Below are 22,805 nucleotides of genomic sequence, written 5' to 3'. Positions count from 1 at the left end.
TGAATTGTATCCTTTTACAGTTTTTCTCAATTGCTTTGGTGCATTTCTCTGATCAGAATTAAAGTTCTCATAACTGTTAGTTCAACCTCCACAACATTTTGTAATTTGTGCACATCATAGTAGCAGTTTCTCATTCCTCCGAACAAATTGCAAATGCTTTTGGACATGCATCAATTGCTTTCATACAATTCTCTGCTGTTTTATAACATTATCATTTGCTTAGGTCATGTCAGTCAAAATGAACTATACTTATGACTGCTGAATAGTCATTCCCTATAAAACTAATAGTCCTCATTTCATTGCTTGAGTCATTACATACAAATATGTTGAACTAGTTGTCAAAATCTGTCAAGCTAATTTTATACATTTCTTTATAATTTTTCCCCTGAATGGAGCTGGATGCCAGGGAATCGCTGCACATATTCAAATATGTTGATGAGGCGGGTTTCAATCTGGCAAAAGGTAGAAGGTGTGGAAGGAATCGCATTGGACAGAGAGCAACCACTGATGTCCCAGGCCAACGAGGAGGGAATATTACAATGTGTGCAGCCATCTCAGAAAACGGCGTCCTCACCCATATGCCCCGCATTGGTCACACAACATCTGCTGACTTTTTTAGACACTCTTTACAGGGACATAGTCCCTGAGAATGAGAGGGGTCTAAATGGCGACCATCTGACCAAGTACGTTGTTGTATGGGATCATGTGCGTTTTCACCACGCAATTCTGGTCACACAGTGGTTTGCAGCACATGAAAGGATGCTGGTGGAATATCTCCCTCCCTACTCCCCATTCCTGAATCCAATAGCCAGACAGACAGGAACGTCTGGATGTGAATGAATGATTTACAGTACTGTGTATGTTGTATGTTCCAATTCAGTTCCAATATGTACTGCAATATTGTTTACAGTTGTGCACAGCTCTACCCAAAGGCCAAAGGGTGTTTCTTATGTTTGTTGTAAATTAGTTTGTATTTTTCTTTTGCACAATGCTGTGAACAAATTAAAATTGCAAAGAGCATAATGCAGTAAAAATGTGAAACATACGTGTCTTGTACTCATTTACCTCACTAAATACAGCAATGTGTAACTGTAGATTTCAAATGGCTGTGCAAATAGTGTATAGTGCTGTCTTGAGCATTTTCAGAAAGTGTCACCAAGATCTGACACTTACAGAGTGAACTGTCATAACGAAAACATGGCAAAGCCATTTGACTATCTTGTTCATAAACAATGGTGTCAGGACTTTTCATTTTGATGACAGTGACACTTTCATTGACATGAATACTTGCTTTTGAGGAATGAATTATCCATTTTGAGCAAGTGACACGCTTCTGCAGGTTATCACCTAGGTTTTGCAGTTTGTACTAATTGTTTTGAGAAATGCACTAACAGTTATGAGAACTTTAATTCTGATCAGAGAAATGCACCAAAGCAATTGAGAAAAACTGTAAATGCCCTTTTAACACATCCACCGCCGGAAACGCTTTAAAGCGTTATTGCCCGCCATGCGTTGACCGCCAGACCTCGCTGTACAGCGTTATTGAGATCATATTTCATTTTTTCGCCATGGCATTCATAATTCAGCCACCCAGCCTCTGGTGATCCAGTGGGACCCTGCACAATATTGCAACGCCTCAATACCGCCGCCTGGTGGATGATCGGGCGAGTTACATTTAAGTCAAACCGGAAGTGGCAATCGGTGCATCTGGGAAATCCGTCCGGCAGTCACATATCGTTGCGGGACTCCAGACATACACTGGCGTGCATATGGATCGCTGCCATAACTCAATAATCGATATGATTTGGGCGTTTATTGTGCCATACAAACCAGAAATGGATCTAAGAGATCGACGTCAAATAAGTGGGATCTTTTTCCTCCAGTCTCGTCGGCGAACGGTAAGAGGCAACTAACGTTATTTTCAAGCCGATTGTACATTTCTTTATTTACAAACCATCTGATCAATAAATCAACCCATACTACATAAAGCAGTTAGTGACGATCAAGGAATTATAAACGACCCCCCCCCCCCTTTCCTTCATGCATGATGAAGCATAACTATACCGATCACATACAGTTTAATTTTTTTTATATAAGGGGGAAGACACGCCAATCGATAATCTATATATGCGTTTAGGCCTATAAATCACGCTCTAGGAATTACTGCAGAAAACGATAAAAACATACTTATATTCTAGATGGTATTTTTGTATGAATGTATGAATGAAAAAGTATAACGTTCCCACATCCTGAACGATAGATAATCGATGTTAAATGGGCCATAGTAATGTCAATATAGCAATACAATTTAAAAAGTTATAGCCCTGCAAAGAAGGTGAGCCACTCCATAGGCTTACAGCGGTGGCAGAGAGGGCACAAAGATGGGCACAATGCCTGGCAGACAATGTGTTTAAAAAAGTGCTTGAAAAAGTACTTGAAAGTCCTTGAATTTCATTTTGCAATGTCTGTGGGAACCCTGATATTCACACGGTGGACATTTTGCTCTCATGTCATGCTCATGTTGGGAATCCTTTCCACCCTGTGCCCACCCTGTGCCCACCCCGCGTGAATATGGCCAATGGAATGAGTGAGTCAAAATTATTGATGCTTGGTTTTCTCACACAGTTGATTTATCCACATTTCTTTCTGAAGGGAAATGTTCAGCATGTCAGGAGAAGTCCCGCCCTCCATGTCTGGAACCTGCGGCTGCTCTCTAAATGGGAACCTGTACATATTTGGAGGTTGTAATGACAACGGACAGAGCAATCAGGTAAGTCACTATGTTGCCATATAATCAGTGTTACGATAATGATAGTATTTTTATTGAACAGAAATAAACAAACAAAAAAGCACATATGTAAATATAATATATACATATAGTACATACATACATACAGTATGTATACATATAAATGCACACATTCCCAACACCCACCCCCACCGAAAGGGACCACACTTTAAATTCAAATTCCATATCATCTGCAAGTTGCTATCATCACAAAGTAAAGTTCTGGAGCTTAAAGGACTGTATATAAATTTCACCTTAGGGGGTTGGTCGGATGCCTTAACTGCCGAACTAATGATACCAAATTACACAACTGAGTAAACTAAATTAAATGGAGTCACCTAGACTAGAAATAGCGAGGAAACTGATGAATCATAATGCCATTTTATATAAACAAAGGGAAAAAACATACAAATATTCTTAGTACTTTATACAATTCCTAATTAAAATACTATAGCTAAATTTAGATGGGCGCCCAAATTGTTATACTATTATTATATTGTGTTCTGGCCAACGTTGCCGCGGTTACCGTTGCAGCAGAGGAACAATTCCCTCTGCCGGACGAGAGAGGTGGAGAGAGAGTTAGTAATCCTGGTGGTAAGAATCCGGAGGGGTTCTGTGGTGAGGAGTAGTTGACCGCTGCGTGGTGATGAAGGCGGGAAGACGCTGCCCGGTCCGATTGGCGCTACCAGTCTGCTCCTGCAGACCAGAAATGCCCCGCTGTTGGGTATCCGAGTGTCTCCCTCCGCTCAGTAGTGAGCACGCAGACAGCCAGACTGAAGACACGCTGTCCGCCTCTGTACAACAGGCTAGTGCTAGCGGCTGCTGAGCTAGCAAATGACTGGTTGTGTGCCTCTGTACAGAGTCCCTTCGGCACAGACCCTAGCTAAATGTCCTCCGGTCTGTGCTATATCGCCCGATATGTCCAGTGCAGAGCAGCTAGCCACGCATGTGCAACGGGCTACGTTAGCTATTAGCGCAGAGCTAGCTAGCTTCTGCTAACTGCTAACGATAACTGGAAATACGATAGTTAGCTGTAGTCCGCTAATCACTGACGTTTACTAAACATCTAATTAGCTAACTACTCAATCTCACACTCTCTGGTGGAATAATGTCCGCGAAATAAGCAACTTTACATCCCTGGTCAAAATGTCTGTGACCTTCACGTTGGATGCATTTCTCTTTCTCTGAACAAGTCTGTACAAGTTCAACGACACAGGAAGTGACGCACGATAACTAAACACTTCCACCTCGGCCCAGTAGATGGCAGCACTGTCACACAACATGAGATGCCATCAGCAGGCAGACGGTGTAAGTAAACAGTATGTGGAAAATAATAACTGAGCTCCCACATATCAAACAGGTCTAATGAACTTAGAGGGGGAAATCTTAGGTCGATTTCTACTTAACTGCAGACCCTTCAGCACATCCGCCCCCTGATTTGTGGCGCTAATCAGTAACTGAGGTCTGCTGAATGTCTAGTAGTCACTCAGGCTGGTCAGAGTACGGGGGTAGTCGGATCAGTCGAGCCACTGGTCTGTGGTAAGTTCTTCCTCCGACATCCACGACAGCCGAGCGGACTCTTCCGTCTTGCCCTTTTACCACACTCTTCACCCCTCCAGTGAGCCAGAGGGCTTGGGGGAGTGCCTGATCCACGATCATGACTGGGGTTCCTGGTTCTAGGTTGCCTCTTTCAGTGAGCCACTTGTGGCGGCCTTGCAGCGATGGGAGATACTCGGTGGTGAACCTCTTCCAGAATTGGTCGGCTAAAGCCTGACTATACCTCCATTGTCTTCTGACGGTGATCTCGGTGGAGGCGTAGGCTGCAAAGGGAAGGGCCGCGTCTCGCCGCCCCATCAGAAGGCTGTTGGGTGTTATGGGGTCGAGATCGGCCGCGTCGCTACTGACGTACCCCAGTGGCTTGGAATTCAGAATGGCTTCAATCTCCACCAGCACGGTGTTGAAGACCTCTGCCATGGGAACCTGTCCTCCGAGCGCGGCGCCGAGAGCAGCCTTTACTGACTTGACCTCTCTCTCCCACGTTCCACCGAAGTGGGGTGCATTTGGAGGGTTGTAGGAGAAGGTGACCTGTTGGGAGGCCAGCTCGTCCCTCAACTCCTCACTCATCTGGTGTTAACTCTTGATGAGTTCAGCTTCTCCTCCCCGGAAGTTCGTCCCGTGATCAGACCAGAGGGTATGGGGTCGCCCTCTCCTTCCAGTAAATCGACGGAATGACTGGAGGAAGCTGTCCCTCTCTGTTGTCATTTCAGCCAGCACCTCTTGATGGACGGCTCTCGTGGTGAGGCACTTGAAGATGATTCCCCATCTCTTAGCAGTTGCTCTCCCGATCTCTGCCTTGATGGTGAAGGGCCCGAAGCAGTCCATGCCCGTGTTGTGGAAGGGCGCTTCTTGGAGGCGGAGGCGGCAGGATGGGAGGTCAGCCATTCGTGGCATGATGGGTTGGGCTCTGAGCTTCTGGCAGGCTGTATGACCGTTGGTATCGCCGCACAGCCTCCCGGCCGCGAAGTATCCAGAACCTTCTCCTGAGCTCCGCAAAGAGCCGCTCCGCTCCAGGGTGATACAAGTTGGTGTCATAGTGACAAATCACCAAGTTAGTCACCGGATGCTTCGAGGGGAGTAGGATGGGGTGTTTGCTGTCCTCTGTGAGGCCCTGAGCCCGTCGTAGGCGGCCTCCGATGTGTATGAGGTCTTTCTCGTCCAGTTTGGGGGCCAGTATGATTGCTGTCTCTTGGTAGCTCCATCTTCCGTCCCAAGCACGCCATCTCGATCTGGAAGACCTCCCGCTGCACCCTCTGCAGCAACATGATCTCAGCTGCGGCGTAGGCGTCGGCGCTGAGGGGGGTCGGGTCTCCGGGACCGGGGTTCCGGTGGTGGAAGGTATGTACTTGGAGCTCTTCTAGGGTCTGGCAATCCTCAACCTTCGGACCGTCGGTGGTTGAAGGGTCTTGGAGTCCGGTGAGGCCGCAGAAGATGGACTTCTTAAGTTCCACCTCCACCTCTGCGTTCTCCAAGTTCGGAGGAGAAGGCCACTCTTCTTCTGGCTTGCGTAGGTAGTCGGGTCCTCTGTGGTAGAGGTTGGGACGTGCCAATTCCTCGAGGGTCGCACCTCTGGTGATCACGTCCACCGGGTTGACCTCTGTCGAAACGTATCGCCAGCAGCTGGTCCCCACGAGCTCTTGGATCTCTGTCACCCTTGTTCCCACGAAGACTTTATATATGCACGAAGTCGACTGGATCCACTGGATGACTGTTGTGGAGTTGGACCACATCGACACTGCGTAAAGGGGCAGGCGCAGCTCTTCCTTCAGCATCTGTCCCAACTGGGCTCCACTTAGAGCCGCGCAGAGCTCCAGCCGGGGAATGGATTGCTGCTTCTTGGGTGCAACTCTTGAGCATGCAAGAATGAAGGAAACGTGGACTGTGTCGTCGAGCTCTACCGCGCGCAGGTACGCTACTGCACCATATGCCTTCTCAGACGCGTCACAGAATACATGAAGGGAGACGCTCGAGGGAAAGTAGCTCCTGGGGAACTTGATCTGTTGGAGGGTGGGGAGCTCTTCTTCCCACTCCTTCCACTTCGCCCCGAGTGTCTCTGGTAGGGGGTCATCCCATCCCTTCGCCTCAGTCCACAGCTCGCTGACCAGAGCCTTGGCACGAGTCGTGTAGGGGTTGATGTAACCCAACGGGTCATATTGACTCGCCAGAGTACTGTAGATCGACCTCCTGGTTACATAATGGAGAGTTTCGATCTTCTTTTGCCGGTAACACAGGGTGTCAGACATAAAGCGCCAGAGGAGACCCAGAGTCATTTCCTGGGCGTCCTCACTTGACTGGGAGAGCCAGGTCTCGCTGCTGTCAGCCTTCGCTTTGTCTGGGAGGTCTCGGACGACCTCAGGGTCGTTGGTGGCCCACTGGCGGACATCAAAGCCAGCAGTGGCCAGGAAGGTGGGTATATCATGCACCAGCTTGTAGGCCTCTTCCGCGGTCTCCACGCTGTGGAGGCAGTTGTCCACATAAAAACTGTGGTGGACAGCATTGGAGACTCCGAGGGGTGCGGCGCCGTCGTCGACATGACGCTGCAAGGCGTAGGTGGCGCAACACGGGCTGCAGGTCGTCCCGAAGGGCAGCACCTCCCACTGATAGATGGACGGTTCCGGGTCGTCTGGGTTTTCTCTCCACAAGAACCTCATTGAGTGGCTTATCTTCGTCGAGCAAACACACCTGGTGGAACATGCGTTTAATGTTGCCACTGATGGCGGTCTTCTGTCGTCGGAAGCGCACCATGACTCCGAGGAGAGGAGGGGTCAGAGTCGGACCGGGCAGGAGATAGCGGTTGAGGTTCTGCTGGCGCACTTGAAAGCTGCAATTAAACACCACTCTGTTCTTTCCGTTGTGCTTAACGTTATGGTGGGGAAAGTACCATGACTCGGTACTCCTTTCCGCCTCCTCGGGCTTCAGCCTCCTGACGAGTTCAGACTCTATGAGCTTGCTCATCTCTGTGGCGTAGGCGGCAGCCGTCTCAGGGTCTCTGCTGAGTCTTCTTTCAGTGCTAAGCAGGCACGGCTTCGCTACTCCTGGGAGAACCTTGAAGGTCGGCATGGGCTCTCTTCTCAAGAGCGGTGTGGCGTATCTGAGGACACCGCACACGCAGACACGTTTTGTCTTGGCTTGGAGAAGATCCATCGCAGCCTTATCTTCCTTGGAGCGAGTGTGTATCTGCTCGTTCTTGTATGGAGCAACGTCCAGCTGCCACAACCTCTGAACATTCTCCAGCAGCTCCTTGTCTTCGTGCCCCGCTCCAATGAAGAGGCAGTGGGTCTGACAGGCGTTCAGATTTCTCAGACTGATGGGGCCCTGCAGGGTCCAACCCAGCGGAGTCTCCAAGGCGACGGGACATCCGAGTGGACCCTGGATGATGTGCTTGGGTAAAGTGAGGTGCACGTTATCGGAGCCGAGCAGGATGGTGGGCTTCACCTCCATTGCAGCGTTTATCCCCAGGTTACAGAGATGTGGGTACCTCTTCATGAGGGACTCCATGGGGTAGCCGTAACTGGAGAGGCACAACCCGGCAGCGGTGAACACGCAGCTCACCTTGAAGACTTCCTTCGGCCGTCCGGCCGGTGTGATGGTGAGAGCTACACTCTCTCCACGAATAGTGGTGCGCCCTGGTTGGATGACGAGGAGATCCAGCTCCTCTGCGTCACCCCGGAGTCCAAGGGCGATGGCAGCCTCACGCATCAGCAGCGTGCGCTCCGAGCCATCGTCAATAACCACATAGGTCTCCAGAGTCTTGTCGCGGTTCCGCAGGACCACCGGCACAATCTTCAACAGCACGCGGGGAGTGCTGCCCCTCACGGGGCCCACGTAGTAGTTGCGTATCTCTCTAGTGGGCTCATCACGGGCTTCCGCAACGTCAGGCTTAGTCTTGTCTTCTCTATTGTTGAGGTTGTGGAGGGACGTGAGGTGGATCTTCCCGTACCCACTCTGTCTGCAGGGTCCCTTGAGGGTGCAGTCCTTTGCTCGGTGCTCACAGGCGCACTTCCAGCACCGCTTATTCTCGATTATCCACTGTTTCTTTTCTTCTGTAGTCTTCTCCTTGAACACGGGACAGTTGTCTAGCCAGTGGACCTCGGTGCAGCACTGGCATGGCGGCGGAGTTTTCTTCTCTCCTTTCTTCTGGGAGGAGAAGCCTTGTTTGCCTTTCGGGGGCCCTTGGTGCTCCTTTGATGTGTTTGTCAGCACCCTAACGGGCCGCCCCGTTCGGTCGGACTTGTCTCGTCCACTGCGTCCACTGCCTCTCAGCTCTTCCCGCTTGGGGAGGCGGATGTGCCTCATCTCCGACTTCAGAGCTCCATCAGGGTAGACAGTGGCTGTTTGGGGTGGAGATGCACGTGTTCCCGTCGGAACCTCTCTTCCCTTTCCTTTGGAAGCTTCCTGACAAAGCGTTCTACGTTGGAGCCTGCATAGAGCTCTGTGCGGCCGGCGGCTCCTTGAAACTTCAGCAGGCTCACCAGAGCCCGTACCTTCAAGGAGTATATGTCCAGGGCCTGGTCGTCCTTTATGTCTGCCATTTCTCCCAGCTTGTGGATCTCATCCAATATGTGGTCCCACGGGCGTCCCCAGCTCTCGTCCAGGGCCTGGATAGACGAAGTATAGGGGGTGGGGGAGTATGCGTTGGCAGTGCATATGAACTTGGCCGCAGGCAGCCTACAGTGCATAGACAGCTCGAGGAACTTCTGTTGCTCGCTGTGGTTAGCGGCGCCCAGGGGGAACTCCAAACACATCCTCATGTCATGGTACTGGCTTCTAGAATCATCTTTGAAGAATGGGATGGTGCTCCCTGGTGGGCGCTGTGGGAGCGGGTCGTACCTAGGGGCCGGCGTAGTTTCCGGCCAATGTTGATGGGATCTGGAGGTTGCTCTGGGTGTGGCGGGTAGCAGCTCACGTCGAGATGGGGGTGGCACCTCTCCTGGTGCCATATATTCCTTCGGCAGACGAGCCAGTCGCCCTTCCAGGTCTTCGGAGTCGGCCTTGTCCCCTCTTCGGGGTCGGGGATACCTAGCCGGGTGCTCCTCCCTTTCAGGCTGGAGGCCCTGGGGTGAGTTATTCCTAGTGGATGCTCTTGATATTTGCCAGGAGGCAGAGGCCGATTGCAGTTGGGCGGTAGCGAGCCGGGTGTACTCCAAGGCCTGGGCTGCCGCTCTATCGCGCTCCCGCTCCAGTGCTTCCGCGGCTCTTCTCTCTCTGTCGAGCGCATCTTGGTGGAGCCACTCCTCTCTTGCGAGTGCATCTTGGCGTTGTTCTTGCATGCATTGGAACATGAGTTCTGAGCCTGTAATGCTCCCTCTGCTCCGTGATCTGCTGGGGGGCCTACCATTTCTGTGAGTGTCTAGGAAGAACTCTCCCGGTTGGAAGTGATTGAAGTCCTGCCCGCCGCGTGGCTCCACGCTGTCTGGGGGAATGATATCCTTGCCAGGTTGCGAGTCGGTTTCAGCTGAGTCACGCTCCTCTTCTTGATCGTCACTCTCCTCCTTTTCCTCAGACTCATCTTGGTTGGCGGTATTCAGTGGCGGGAAAGTAGTTATGTCGTTACTACACGGGACTGCCACCTCTTGTCTCTTCTTCTCTTCAGGCAGCTGGGGGGTGTCAGTTGGGTCTGACTCTGCTCTCATAGTCTGATCTAACTGCGGTGTGGCAGCAGCACCCTCTACTGGCTGGGGTGTGCCTGCCGTCTGGGTTGTAAGGTCCCCTACTGTCCGGTCAGCTGATGTGTTTAGCACATGCTGATTGCTCTCCGAACTAGGGCTACTGGGTGTACCCAAGACACAGTCATCTAGTCGGGAGGGTCTCCTACGCTCTCTAGGAGCACGTGACTTCCCTTCCGGTAGGGGGGGGGGGGGGTTCTACCTATTGAACCTGCCTCGCTCTTTCGGGACATCCTATCTGGTTAGATCCGGCTCGAAGGACCAAATTGTGCTGGAGCTTAAAGGACTGTATATAAATTTCACCTTAAGAATAGTATAGTATAACTTGAGATTGTATAATATAGCATGTACATAAAGACCCAGTGCCTCATCCGTAGCTAACAGTGTATTGCACTACCACAGGACCTAGCATGTCCTACCATGCTCTGTAAATAACTTATGTACATATACCGATATGCCCTACTCTGTTTACTTGTTTATTGCACAATGTCATTCTATTGGATTCTATTATATGTTATTACTATTGTATTATGCACATCGTTGCGGGCAAGACCACCCGCATTTCATTGTATACTCGTATGCCATGACAAATAAAACTCTTGACTTGACTTGACTTGACCTTAGGGGGTTGGTCGGATGCCTTAACTGCCGAACTAATGATACCAAATTACACAACTGAGTAAACTAAATTAAATGGAGTCACCTAGACTAGAAAGAGCGAGGAAACTGATTAATCATAATGCCATTTTATATAAACAAAGGGAAAAAACATACATACAAATATTCTTAGTACTTTATACAATATTCTTAGTACTTTATACAATTCCTAATTAAAATACTATAGCTAAATTTAGATGGGCGCCCAAATTGTTATACTAAAGTGTTCTGGCCAACGTTGCCGCGGTTACCGTTGCTGCAGAGGAACAATTCCCTCTGCCGGACGAGAGAGGTGGAGAGAGAGTTAGTAATCCTGGTGGTGAGAATCCGGAGGGGTTCTGTGGCGAGGAGTAGTCGACCGCTGCGTGGTGATGAAGGCGGGAAGACGCTGCCCGGTCCGATTGGCGCTACCAGTCTGCTCCTGCAGACCAGATGCCCCGCTGTTGGGTATCCGAGTGTCTCCCTCCGCTCAGTAGTGAGCATGCAGACAGCCAGACTGAAGACACGCTGTCCGCCTCTGTACAATAGGCTAGTGCTAGCGGCTGCTGAGATAGCAGATTACTGGTTGTGTGCCTCTGTACAGAGTCCCTTCGGCACAGACCCTAGCTAAATGTCCTCCAGTCTGTGCTATATCGCCCGATATGTCCAGTGCAGAGCAGCTAGCCACACATGTGCAACGTTAGCTATTAGCGCCGAGCTAGCTAGCTTCTGCTAACTGCTAACGATAACTGGAAATACGATAGTTAGCTGTAGTCTGCTAATCACTGACGTTTACTAAACATCTAATTAGCTAACTACTCAAACTCACACTCTCTGGTGGAATAATGTCCGCGAAATAAGCAACTTTACATCCCTGGTAAAAATGTCCGTGACCTTCACGTTGGATGCATTTCTATTTCTCTGAACAAGTCTGTACAAGTTCAACGACACAGGAAGTGACGCATGATAACTAAACACTTCCACCTCGGCCCAGTAGATGGCAGCACTGTCACACAACATGAGATGCCATCAGCAGGCAGACGGTGTAAGTAAACAGTATGTGGAAAATAATAACTGAGCTCCCACATATCAAACAGGTCTAATGAACTTAGAGGGGGAAATCTTAGGTCGATTTCTACTTAACTGCAGACCCTTCAGCACATGTAACAAATACAAATAATTGACTACAACTAAATTGATTGTTGCAGGTTTGATTATCAATTAGTAATAACAATGCTAATACAGTTACACAAAAATACAGATGTTTAGTGAAAAAATCGGATGCAAGGTGAAAGGTTTTCCTTAGTGTGTAAATGGAATTCGTTTGGCCCTCATTAAATGATCAGTGTTTGACTTCAAACAGCTTTATCGTGTCAGCCTGCTGGATGGTAAATACACTTGGAGGAACGTCAAGGCCAGCTCTCCTCCATCCCCTCGAGACAAGTTGTCCTACTGGACATACAAGGACAGGTGAGTGAGAGAGACTATTAACATGACATTTGACTACTTTACTTCATCCAAAGGGAATTATAGTACAGCGTATACTTTCCAGAGAGGATGTAGTACTGCAGGGTTAGTTCAGTGAGCTACAGTATTGTACATTATGGTCAGATTCTACAGTAGTACTGTTACTGATGAGCAAGGTGTGGAAAGTTCAAATTACACAGTGACCTTTGGGGGAAGACCTTTTAAAGTGTGCTATTAATGGTTGTGGAAAGTTGTTTTTGGATGTACACAACCTATTGACATAAATTGTATTGAAATGGCAGGTCTAGTCAAGTCAATAGGGGCTGACCTCAATACCTACTGCACGGCTGGGTTGGAATCTCTCATTTGTCCTTCTGAGGTTCCTCCTCTTGTCCATTCTGTGTAAATGGTCATTTGTACCAGTGTCCACTAGAACCCTTGTGGAGCCAAACATTGTAGTACTGAGATCTTGCTAGTGGGGATAATCTCTCTGGATCATTGTGCAGGATCATCTACTTCGGAGGATATGGTTGCAAACTACTGACAGATTTCAACAGCAACTTCATTCTGGACGAGGCATCACGGGTAATTCCGATCTATCTATCCATGTGTGTGTGTGTGTGTGTGTGTGTGTGTGTGTGTGTGTGTGTGTGTGTGTGTGTGTGTGTGTGTGTGTGTGTGTGTGTGTGTGTGTGTGTGTGTGTGTGTGTGTGTGTGTGTGTGTGTGTGTGTGTGTGTGTGTGTGTGTGTGTGTGTGTGTGTGTGTGTGTGTGTGTGTGTGTGTGTGTGTGTGTGTGTGTGTGTGTGTGTGTGTGTGTGTGTGTGTGTGTGTGTCCCTCTCTCGATGCAACAACTCCAACCTCACCTCCACTCAACTCACTTCTCACTAACCTAGTGTATTTGTAGTGTGTGTGTCTGGGGTGTGTGCATGTGAGATGTGGGTGAACTAATGATGCACAGGTGTGTTCTATCAGTACTAATCAGCTACCTAATTGTTTTCACTCCTTACGTGGCAGTAATATCTCCCGTCCTTCACATATCCATGAGAGGGGGGGTGATATCTGCCACAGTGTGCGGGTGCGGGTGAGTGTGCGGATGGATGGATGGATGGATGGATGGTATGGTATGGTATTGTAATGTACCATGTATATATCTATCTTTCTGTTTGTTATGCCGGCAAATTGGTGGTTTTCTTGTGAATGGGTATGGAACCAGCAAACCAGCAAAGCCATATTTAAAAACTTTTTTACTGACTTAATTATTTGCAAGGAGTCATATATCAGTCCATAGAATTGTTTAGGCTTTCTTTCTTAGTCTGTAGCGTCTGATTTAGGCTCATGTGTAACCACTAGGGGTGTAACGGTACATGTATTCATCCCGCGAATTTACGGTACGGCCGTCACGGTGTGGTATGCGCAGCCATACGGCGAATACGCCCCACAGCGCACACACACAAGTCATGCATGCAGGCACTCGCGAGGTCCGTGCGAGAACAGCGCGCATGGCCGGGCACACCGAGTCAGACTTCAGAGCGGCGAAAGTGCACGGAGAAAGGCACATACATTGGAACAGCTGCAGGATCATTATTACAGTTTTACAGTTTTCTTTCGTTTTCTTGTACGCCCAATAACGTTAACCAAATGAAATCAATGGAAAGAAACGCGCGCGCCAACAAACACATCAACATTCTCCCCCGCCGGACTCACAGGCACAGCTCATCATCAAATAAGAAAAATAAACATACTTTTCCGGACAGATCATCTGAGCTCCACTGTGTTTAAATCCAAATAATCATCTGCCATTGTTGTAATATGTCATCTGTTCTCTAGTATTCAGTCTCGTTAAATTCTCTTTAGAAGTGAAACCGAAACTTAGCAAGGATAAGTTGTTAAAGGGGCAGTAGGCAAGTGGATGCCTGAACACAGAATGACACCATTATCACTGACTACCACGGCAAGCCTATAGAAAATGATTCTATTTAATAATAATAATTATCATAAATATAATATATACATTTAAAAAAAAAAAAAAAAAAAAAGTATGTTAACACTTTAATCGCCATGGGTTAAATTCATAATTTACCATCCCTCGCCAGCTCTATTTGTCTATGGAGAAGTTCCCCTTCTTTGCAGGGCTATAACTTTTTAAATCCTATTGCTAAATTGCCATTATTATGGCCCATTCAATGTCCTATATGTATTGTTCAGGGTGTAGCAACGTTAAACTTTTTCATTCACATATTCATACTAAAATATGGTCTAAAGTATAAGTATGTTTTTATCGTTTTCTGCAGCTTTCTTCAGAACGTGATTTATAGCCCCAAATGCATTATATTGATGATCAAATACAGTTTGGTAGGAATCTGTGCGAGATAAAAAGTTTCAACTGGACGTGGTTCTAGAAGTTTCTACGCATCATCTGATGATGACCGGATGGGCGGGGATCGTTTATAATTCCGTGGGCAGCGTTAGATGATTCATCCAGAGTGGGTCATAATGTTCATCAGATCAGTTAGTATAGAAGACGTTAGAAAATAACGCTGAATCTTACCGTGGCTTCCTCGCGCCGCTGGCAGATGAGCGTGGAACAGATTTTATTCTATTATGGGATGTAGAAATGCCCGATCCATTTCCAGGTTGTATAATAGTATATACGTCCAAATAACGTTGTTTATTGAGTTAGGGCGAGCGATCTATTATCCAGTGTTTCAAGATGGAGTCGCGGGAGCTATAGCGAGTGGTCGGACCACATATGGATGAGCACTACCGGTTCAAAGGTTAATTTCCGGCTGGCGATCTGCCGATCGACCACCAGATGGCGCTCTTGAACCGCTAGAGAGTTGAGTGGAGCTTTGCACTGTGTCTCAGGGCTCCGGAAAGGAAATATGATTTCGATGACAGATTTTTGAAATATTGACATCAAAGACGAGTTACGGCGTCTTCGGCAGAATGAGCATGGCTCGGAATGACGTGAAAACTCGTTCACGGCGATCATAGTGTTAATAATAATTATTATAAATATTTTTTTTCTGTTGTACCGAACTCGTACCGAACCGTGACTCCAATACCGAGGTACGTACCGAACCGTGGCTTCTGTGTACCGTTACACCCCTAGTAACCACAGTGTGACACATCCTCGTGACCCCAGTACTCTTTAAAACATCATGTTCTCTGCAGGTAGAGGACATCTTCTGGGGATGGAACAATGAGGTCCATATATTTGACACAACAGACGCCAGTTGGACTGAACCAAAAACGGGCGTAAGTCAGACAAAGACTCATGGTTTCCCCATACAGCGCAAAGACACATATTTGGCATTACATTGTCAACGGTAATAGATAACCTGAAGAACGTTTCATGAGAAGTACATCGAGTGCCATCGTAGGTTTTTGTTTAAAAAACGGATGCAGAGATGGAACTAACACAGATATGACTTGTCATCCTCAGCCTGGCATGGGACCATGTTTTATGAAGTTATTTTCTCTCTTGGTCAGGGTCATGCCCCGGCTCCCCGCGCAGCCCATGCCAGCGCCACGCTGGGTCATAAAGGATATGTTTGTGGAGGCAGAATCATGGTAACAGCTTTATATCAATCTCTAATCTTCTCCTTCACCACTGGGAGACTAGAAGCTGTCGGAAGTAGCAATGCTGAACTTCTTCTGTGAGAACGTTGAGGCATCCTCGTCCTATCCAAGGAAACTATAAAATAAGGAAGGGTCATCACATTGGTGCCAAGTGTGGAAACTTTCGGTTTGGCCGACATTGAGTTGAATGGGATCAGCCATCTCCTCGTTTGTGACCTGTCATTTAAACAGGTTATTACCTTGGATGTCAGAATCATTGGCAATTTGTTGCATTGTTAACTAGCTAACGTTTGATATATTGGTTGATATATATTTCCTCAGATAGCTTGTATATTTAGAATTTGAATACAGGCTTCAATAGAACTGGCACCAAAGTCTGACACCAAGCAGTGCTGGTATTCTGACCCTTCCTTATTTTATAGTTTCCTTAGTCCTATCATTCTAGATTGAAACCGGGAAATGGAAAAAATCACACACAAAAAAAAAGACATGACTTGTTTTTATTTTTCTTCTTGTAGGAAGCCAGAACGAGTGACGTTCACTGTCTAGACCTTGAGTCGTGGACATGGTCGGAAATGTATGTTAACAATAAACTAAAATAACAAAAATAACAATCAAATTTAAAACATTGTAAAATGAGAACGTTTTTTTTAAGAGGGTCCATCCTCAAATGTTTCATTAGCTTTGGATGTCATAAATAGAGACATACTGTAAAAGCAATGAGAGAGAGAGCACCTACTGCATAGTGAATCTAATCTAATCATAGAATCTAATCATAGAATCTGCCATGATTGATATATATGCAGTACATTAGTACAGGACAGCCCAAGTTATACTTTTATTGTAACCATATTAACATTAAAATTAATTATAAGTTATATTTAATTAATTGCATTATAAGTTGATTGTAAATAAGAAGTATTTTGCGCAGGAATGTCTCTGATGTTTTCCACTGTACTACATGTCTTCTCCAGAGTTCCCGTCTCCCCTGTTCCAGTGGGAAGGTCCTGGCACACTATAACAGCAGCATCAGATAGTGCCTTGTTCCTGTTCGGTGGACTGAGCGTAGACGGCAATCCAATGAGTAAGACATGTGCCTATTCAAATGGATGTGTATTTTGTGTCCAACCTTATGTTTAGTTTAATAATAAAAAATACAGTATATAATAATAATAATAATAATAATAATAATAATAATAATAATAATAATAATAATAATAATAATAATAATAATAATAATAATAATAATAATAATAATAATAATAATAATAATAATAATAATAATAATAATAATAATAATAATAATAATAATAATAATAATAATAATAATAATAATAATTAAAAAATATATTTTTTAAAGGTAATTGTTTTCTTTTCTCTTTTTTTCCAAGGTGATGGTTGGTTGTTTGATGTTGAAAAAAAGACTTGGAGAGAGGTTGAGCATCCTTATAAGAACAAACCAAGGTAGTGAAGTAAACATTACTTAAAAACACTTTTACTATAAGTTAACCCAGAGTTTGAGGATGTTTATTATCCATGAAGTGTCAACATGTATTTGCACGCTCTCAACGTAAGCTAACCCACAAGTTAGTCAAATAACATCAGAGGGTGTTATTGTTCTCATTCATAAATCAATAATTTCCTTTGAAAAGATAATTCAGATAACATGACCACTCAATAGACACACAGTTGATATCGCGTGAAGAGCACAATATCATACCGTGTGTCCTGTTTCCTGAAGCCTGCGTCTTCTTCTCTTGTGCTCAAGGTTGTGGCACTCGGCGTGTCGAGGCAGAGACTCTGATGTCGTCGTGTTTGGAGGAAGTTGCGACGACATCCTCCTTGTGGACAGTGTAGGTTTGATTGATTGATTGATTGAACATTTTATTAACAGATTGCAGAATGGGTACAATACAGTACGGCTCAATACACACTTGTTAACACATTGGGCGCCAAAGACGAGTTAACTCGTTTGTGGCCGCCATGCGTTGAGCGCCAAAGACGAGTAAACTCGTTTTTAGATCCTTTTTTCTTTTATTAGATTTTTTTATTCATTACAGGTTCACGGACCTTGGTGTTACCATAGGAAATCATTGTGAGATTCCGAGAGTGCAATACCGGATGCATCCTGCTAGGTGGCAGTATCGCCCACCCTTTGAAACCTTATTTCACACTGTGTGTCACATCTCATTTCCTCCGGGCAGAGAATTTTGGTCCAGGCAAGTCTAACGCTTCACCCAAGCAACTTGAAACGCATCTAGCACACTCTATTCATAAGTTGTGCCAAATTATGTCCGGGACCAGATGGACATCAATACTGGAAATCGCGATCAGACAATTGGAATATTCTTTTTGGGATACCTCCTAGTAAAGGTAAGGACTATATGACATCAATCCTACTTTGATCCAACAATGATTTCACATCGATCGCAATGATCATAATGTAACATACTCCAAAACGTATGCCGTTGCTGACGATCAAAGCCTCAAAAAACGACCCCCCCCCCTTTCATGCATTCATAATGAAACATAATACCTATTATATACCTTTGAATTGGAAATAGTAGCGTGTCCAGGCGAGCAACGCAAACGCTTTTAGCAAAATTCACGTATTGCTCCATAACACAGTTACCAGGAATTAGCCAGGATCACTCTGAAACTATACAAAATTCACCACGATATAACATGCGAACGTATACATGAAAAAATGTATTATTTTTCACATGTTGTGAAACGATGGATAGTTAATGTCAAATGAGCCATAGTATTGTCTCCATAGCTAGAATATAGATATAGCCTTGCAAACACCGCGACGCACAGTGAAAATCCCTATCCTTTACAACGGTGGCACACTGAGTACAAAGATGGCTAAAGCGGCTGGCGCCCAAAGTGTTAAGGGGATGCAGACCAGAGAAAGACTTTCGTCTTGTTTACATCAGGGTCTCCCATTTTCAATTCATGATAACATTTATGACATAGACGACATACAGATATACAGTACTGTTACATCCAGACATTTATGACATACAAGCAGGGCTTGACGTTAACTTTTTGGCTCACTAGCCACTGTGGCTAGTGGTTTTCCAAAGTCACTAGCCACTCAGCATTTTCACTAGCCAAAAATCCCTGCACTCGCGCCCCCACCCAAAAAGTTATAAATATAGGTCATTTCTTCTTCACTAACCCCTGCTGGGGACAGTATCATTGTAATCATACTGCTACACGGCAACTGTACAACTGTGCTTCTGACTGTTGACTCCATTGTTTACTACTGGCTGCGACCAGTGACTCAGCCGCAAAAGGAGCTCCAGTTGGGGCAACGGCTGACTGGGACAAGATGGAGGGTGTAGATGTGGAAGAGTTGTGTTGAACCTAGCAATTATATTATTGCTCCAAACGCCGTGAACATTATCATTGACACACCTATGCAGGGCTTGACGTTAACTTTTTGGCTCAATATAGCCACTGTGGCTAGTGGTTTTCCAAAGTCACTAGCCACTCAGCATTTTCACTAGCCCTGGGCAGGTGGGCAGGTGTCAACGTCAAGCCCTGCATACAAGATATACAAGTATACAGTATACAGTATTACGGTGAGGTATTACAGAGAGACACCGCAGAAGTGATAATACAAAAAGAACATACCCTTGTTTTAATTTCATAGACCAGCTATAAAAGTTAAAACATCACATATTGCAAAGTAAATAAAGTATTCCTATTTTTATTTATTATACATTTTAAATCCACACTGACTTAAAATATATTAAGATGAAGAGCAGAGGTTGGCTGGTTGTGCAAAGACTATGTAGGATCTTAATAGCTAAAATAAATGTCACATGGGCTTGTGAAGAATTATAGTACATTGAATAATGAACATTTTATTCACCTTTCTCTTCAGGGTCATTGCAACGATGCACTTATTTTCCAGATGCAGCCTTATCCTCTGTCCAGGTGACATGTTTTCTCATCATTCACTGTGGAAAAATTTACATTTTAAAACTTTACACCTTTTACAGAAGATAATCTGCAATGAGGGCGGCTGGGTGACGCAGCGGACATTGCGCTCGTCACCAACGCATGAGACACCGGGTTCGAATCCGGCTGTTGGCGTTGCCTCCGGCTCGGGCCAGCCGTCATACTAACACAATTGGTAGAGTTAGCGGGTGGGCAGTCGAAGGGTGGTAGTCTGGTCTGGTCGACTCCTACAGGTCGGTTGGGGTGCCTGCACAGCAAAGTCAGGAAAATGGCGAGGGCAGTGTGAGCCTCCTACACGTTACTCCTCGCCAAATGAGAGTCCACGCTGGCAGGTGAAAAGTAGAGCCATATGAAATCCGTAAAAAAATTTCCCAAATTCCATTATATTTTTTTCCAAATTCCGTTTTTTCCATTTTAATATTTCAGAATTCTGTATTTTGCTTTGTACGCTCATTTTACCATCAGAAATAGTGTCTAATAAGTGGGAATGAATAAATGTCCACAATTTAATAAGATATAACAGTCCATTTAATAGGGCTGTCTTAAATACTTCGAAGCTTCGTTCGATGGGCATGGGATTCGAATATGAAAATAAAATTTGATTATTAAAAAATATAAAAATATAAATGATATATATATATTTTTTTGCTAAATCAACTCTGCCTCTCTTTGTTAATTACAACAAGCAATGCTGTTTGTTATTTAAGATGAGGTCGGACTCTGCACTGACAGATTTGTGTTCATTGTGCTGCTTTTATAAAGCCTCAAATGACGGCTTACAATATTTCATGAAAGCAAAGTGTTTTGTTTGTCTAAGATTTAAAAAGGTTTAAACTTTACAGCACTGACAAAGTTGAACAAAGTGCTGTACAAGTCCCACAACATACAAAAAAGAAAAGAAAAAAAATATATAATTTATTTATTTTTTTATTTACAGTTGATTCCATTTTTATTGCTCAATTCCGCGATTCCGTCCGCGATTCCGTGATCGCGGATTTCATATGGCTCTAGTGAAAAGATGTGACAGGCTGCCTCCACATGTATCGGAGGGGACATGTGATGCAAGGCTTCTATCCTCCCTACAACCGTCCAGTGGGGGGCATATGCGTGCAACGATCAGGACAGGGGAGGGAGAATTGGCACGAGAGGTAAATTGGGATGGGGAGAAAAATCACAGAAAAAGGAGGAGAAAAAGTAGATTAAAAAAAAAAAAAAAATCTGCAATGCACACAGTAGCAGTTGCAATAGAAATACACTGTGGCCCACAGGTTGTCTAGTTACAGTATGATTGTGTGGAGGTGACAGATCAGATTGTTTAGTTACAGTATGTGTGGGGGTGACAGGTCAGGTTGTTTAGTTACAGTATGTGTGAGGGTGACAGGTCAGGTTGTTTAGTTACAGTATGTGTGGGGGTGACAGGTCAGGTTGTTTAGTTACAGTATGTGTGGGGGTGACAGGTCAGGTTGTTTAGTTATAGTATGTGTGGGGGTGACAGGTCAGGTTGTTTAGTTATAGTATGTGTGGGGGTGACAGGTCAGGTTGTTTAGTTACAGTATGTGTGGGGGTGACGGGTCAGGTTGTTTAGTTACAGTATGTGTGGGGGTGACGGGTCAGGTTGTTTAGTTACAGTATGTGTGGGGGTGACGGGTCAGGTTGTTTAGTTACAGTATGTGTGGGGGTGACGGGTCAGGTTGTTTAGTTACAGTATGTGTGGGGGTGACAGGCCAGGCCATAGCCCATTCTACTGTAACTAAACAACCTGACATGTCACCCCCACACATACTATAACTAAACAACCTGACATGTCACCCTCACACATACTATAACTAAACAACCTGACATGTCACCCCCACACATATTATAACTAAACAACCTGACATGTCACCCTCACACCAGAGTTGAGCTATGGAAAGGGTTAGGGTCCACATTGTGGAGTGATTGTGGTGGGCTGCCAGAAACCAGGGAAATGTATATGAATGACTACACTAAGTAACCCAACGTTACTACTATAGCATTTGAGAATGTTGTCATTATTCATAAATGGAGCTATTTTCTTCTTAAAGAAATCATCCAGGTAACATATTTAACAGACACACAGTTGATAACAGTGAGCATATTGTGTGTCCATTTCCTAAAGCTTGTAATGAAATTCAGAAACAGTGTGATAGTAGCCATCATAGTGGGTTTGTTTACTGTGAAAGTGGTGTAATGTTTAGTTAGTCACCATGGAATCCCCTTATTCAAATACCACTGCCACTGATTATTTTCTGTCAGGATTTGCGAGGATTACATTGCTGCAAATGTGAAGACCTGCGAGACGCTACAGAAGCAGCTTCCTCTTCTACCTTCAAGACTACTGCAGGCCGTAGAGAAGAGGATGTCTTTCTATAGGCTTTCTGAAAAGACACATTTGCATTAGTTCAATGCAATACTGAGAAGTAGAACACAATGTATTATGATGCAACACATAATCATAAGTAAGTATTGTGCACCTTGAATATTTTAATTCAAGAGAGAATTTTTATTTTGAATTATTATATTGTGTAAATGTTATATATATATATTATGCTAATATTTTATTATTTTAATTCTTATTTCATTTTATACTGTGTCTCTACTCCGCCTGTTGTGGGGGAAACGCTCTTAAAGTTACTATGTTGAATAAAAGACACATTAAAACAAAGTGTTGTCTAATGCCCATAATTAGACCAATCTACAGGCTGTCTTCAGTAATAGCTTATAGGGCCGGGGGCAGGTAAGTGCTGTAGTGTCAAGCACTCTGTGTGCAAGCACTGTTCATGTCATCAAGCACTCTGTGTGCAAGCACTGTTCATGTTATCAAGCACTCTGTGTGCAAGCACTGTTCATGTTATTTTGTGTTTGTGGAAGCTATTTGTGGTGAGATTCTCTGATATTATGGTGGGCTGCCATAAATAAATATGTTTGATACACTGAACATGCACATCTATATACACACACAGACATATGCACACAGACACATTCATTTTGTACACTCAAAGAACAACAAAGACAAAATAATATTATATATAACATGTTCTTGTTACATTTGAAAAAAATCTATAGAACACAAGTTAAGCAATAGGCCTTTAACTCGTTTTTATTTGAAATACAAAA

The 22,805-nt window shown here is 45.1% G+C and overlaps 1 protein-coding gene across 2 annotated transcripts in view; it reads left to right on the top strand.

The window, feature by feature from the left end:
- LOC311224126 (kelch domain-containing protein 1) overlaps positions 1–22,341 on the top strand; it is a 36,126-nt gene extending 13,785 nt beyond the window's left edge. Inside the window, exons 4-14 of one of the 2 annotated variants that reach the window (XM_084308974.1) lie at positions 2,653–2,770; positions 12,011–12,117; positions 12,621–12,699; positions 15,291–15,374; positions 15,609–15,689; positions 16,217–16,275; positions 16,673–16,782; positions 17,090–17,162; positions 17,467–17,551; positions 19,594–19,646; positions 21,945–22,341. In XM_084308974.1, the coding sequence (XP_084165100.1) occupies positions 2,653–2,770; positions 12,011–12,117; positions 12,621–12,699; positions 15,291–15,374; positions 15,609–15,689; positions 16,217–16,275; positions 16,673–16,782; positions 17,090–17,162; positions 17,467–17,551; positions 19,594–19,646; positions 21,945–22,089 (994 nt within the window). In that variant the 3' untranslated portion in view covers positions 22,090–22,341. The remainder of the gene's footprint in view (positions 1–2,652; positions 2,771–12,010; positions 12,118–12,620; positions 12,700–15,290; positions 15,375–15,608; positions 15,690–16,216; positions 16,276–16,672; positions 16,783–17,089; positions 17,163–17,466; positions 17,552–19,593; positions 19,647–21,944) is intronic. The other variant, XM_084308975.1, reaches the window with a different exon arrangement.
- The last annotated feature ends 464 nt before the right edge of the window (positions 22,342–22,805 follow it).

This window comes from Notolepis coatsorum, assembly GCF_963971535.1.
Source record: "Notolepis coatsorum genome assembly, chromosome: 2".
In the NCBI taxonomy this organism is placed as follows: domain Eukaryota; kingdom Metazoa; phylum Chordata; class Actinopteri; order Aulopiformes; family Paralepididae; genus Notolepis; species Notolepis coatsorum.
The sequence above is the reverse complement of the archived record's forward strand: the minus strand, read 5'-3'. Positions and strand labels throughout refer to the sequence as shown.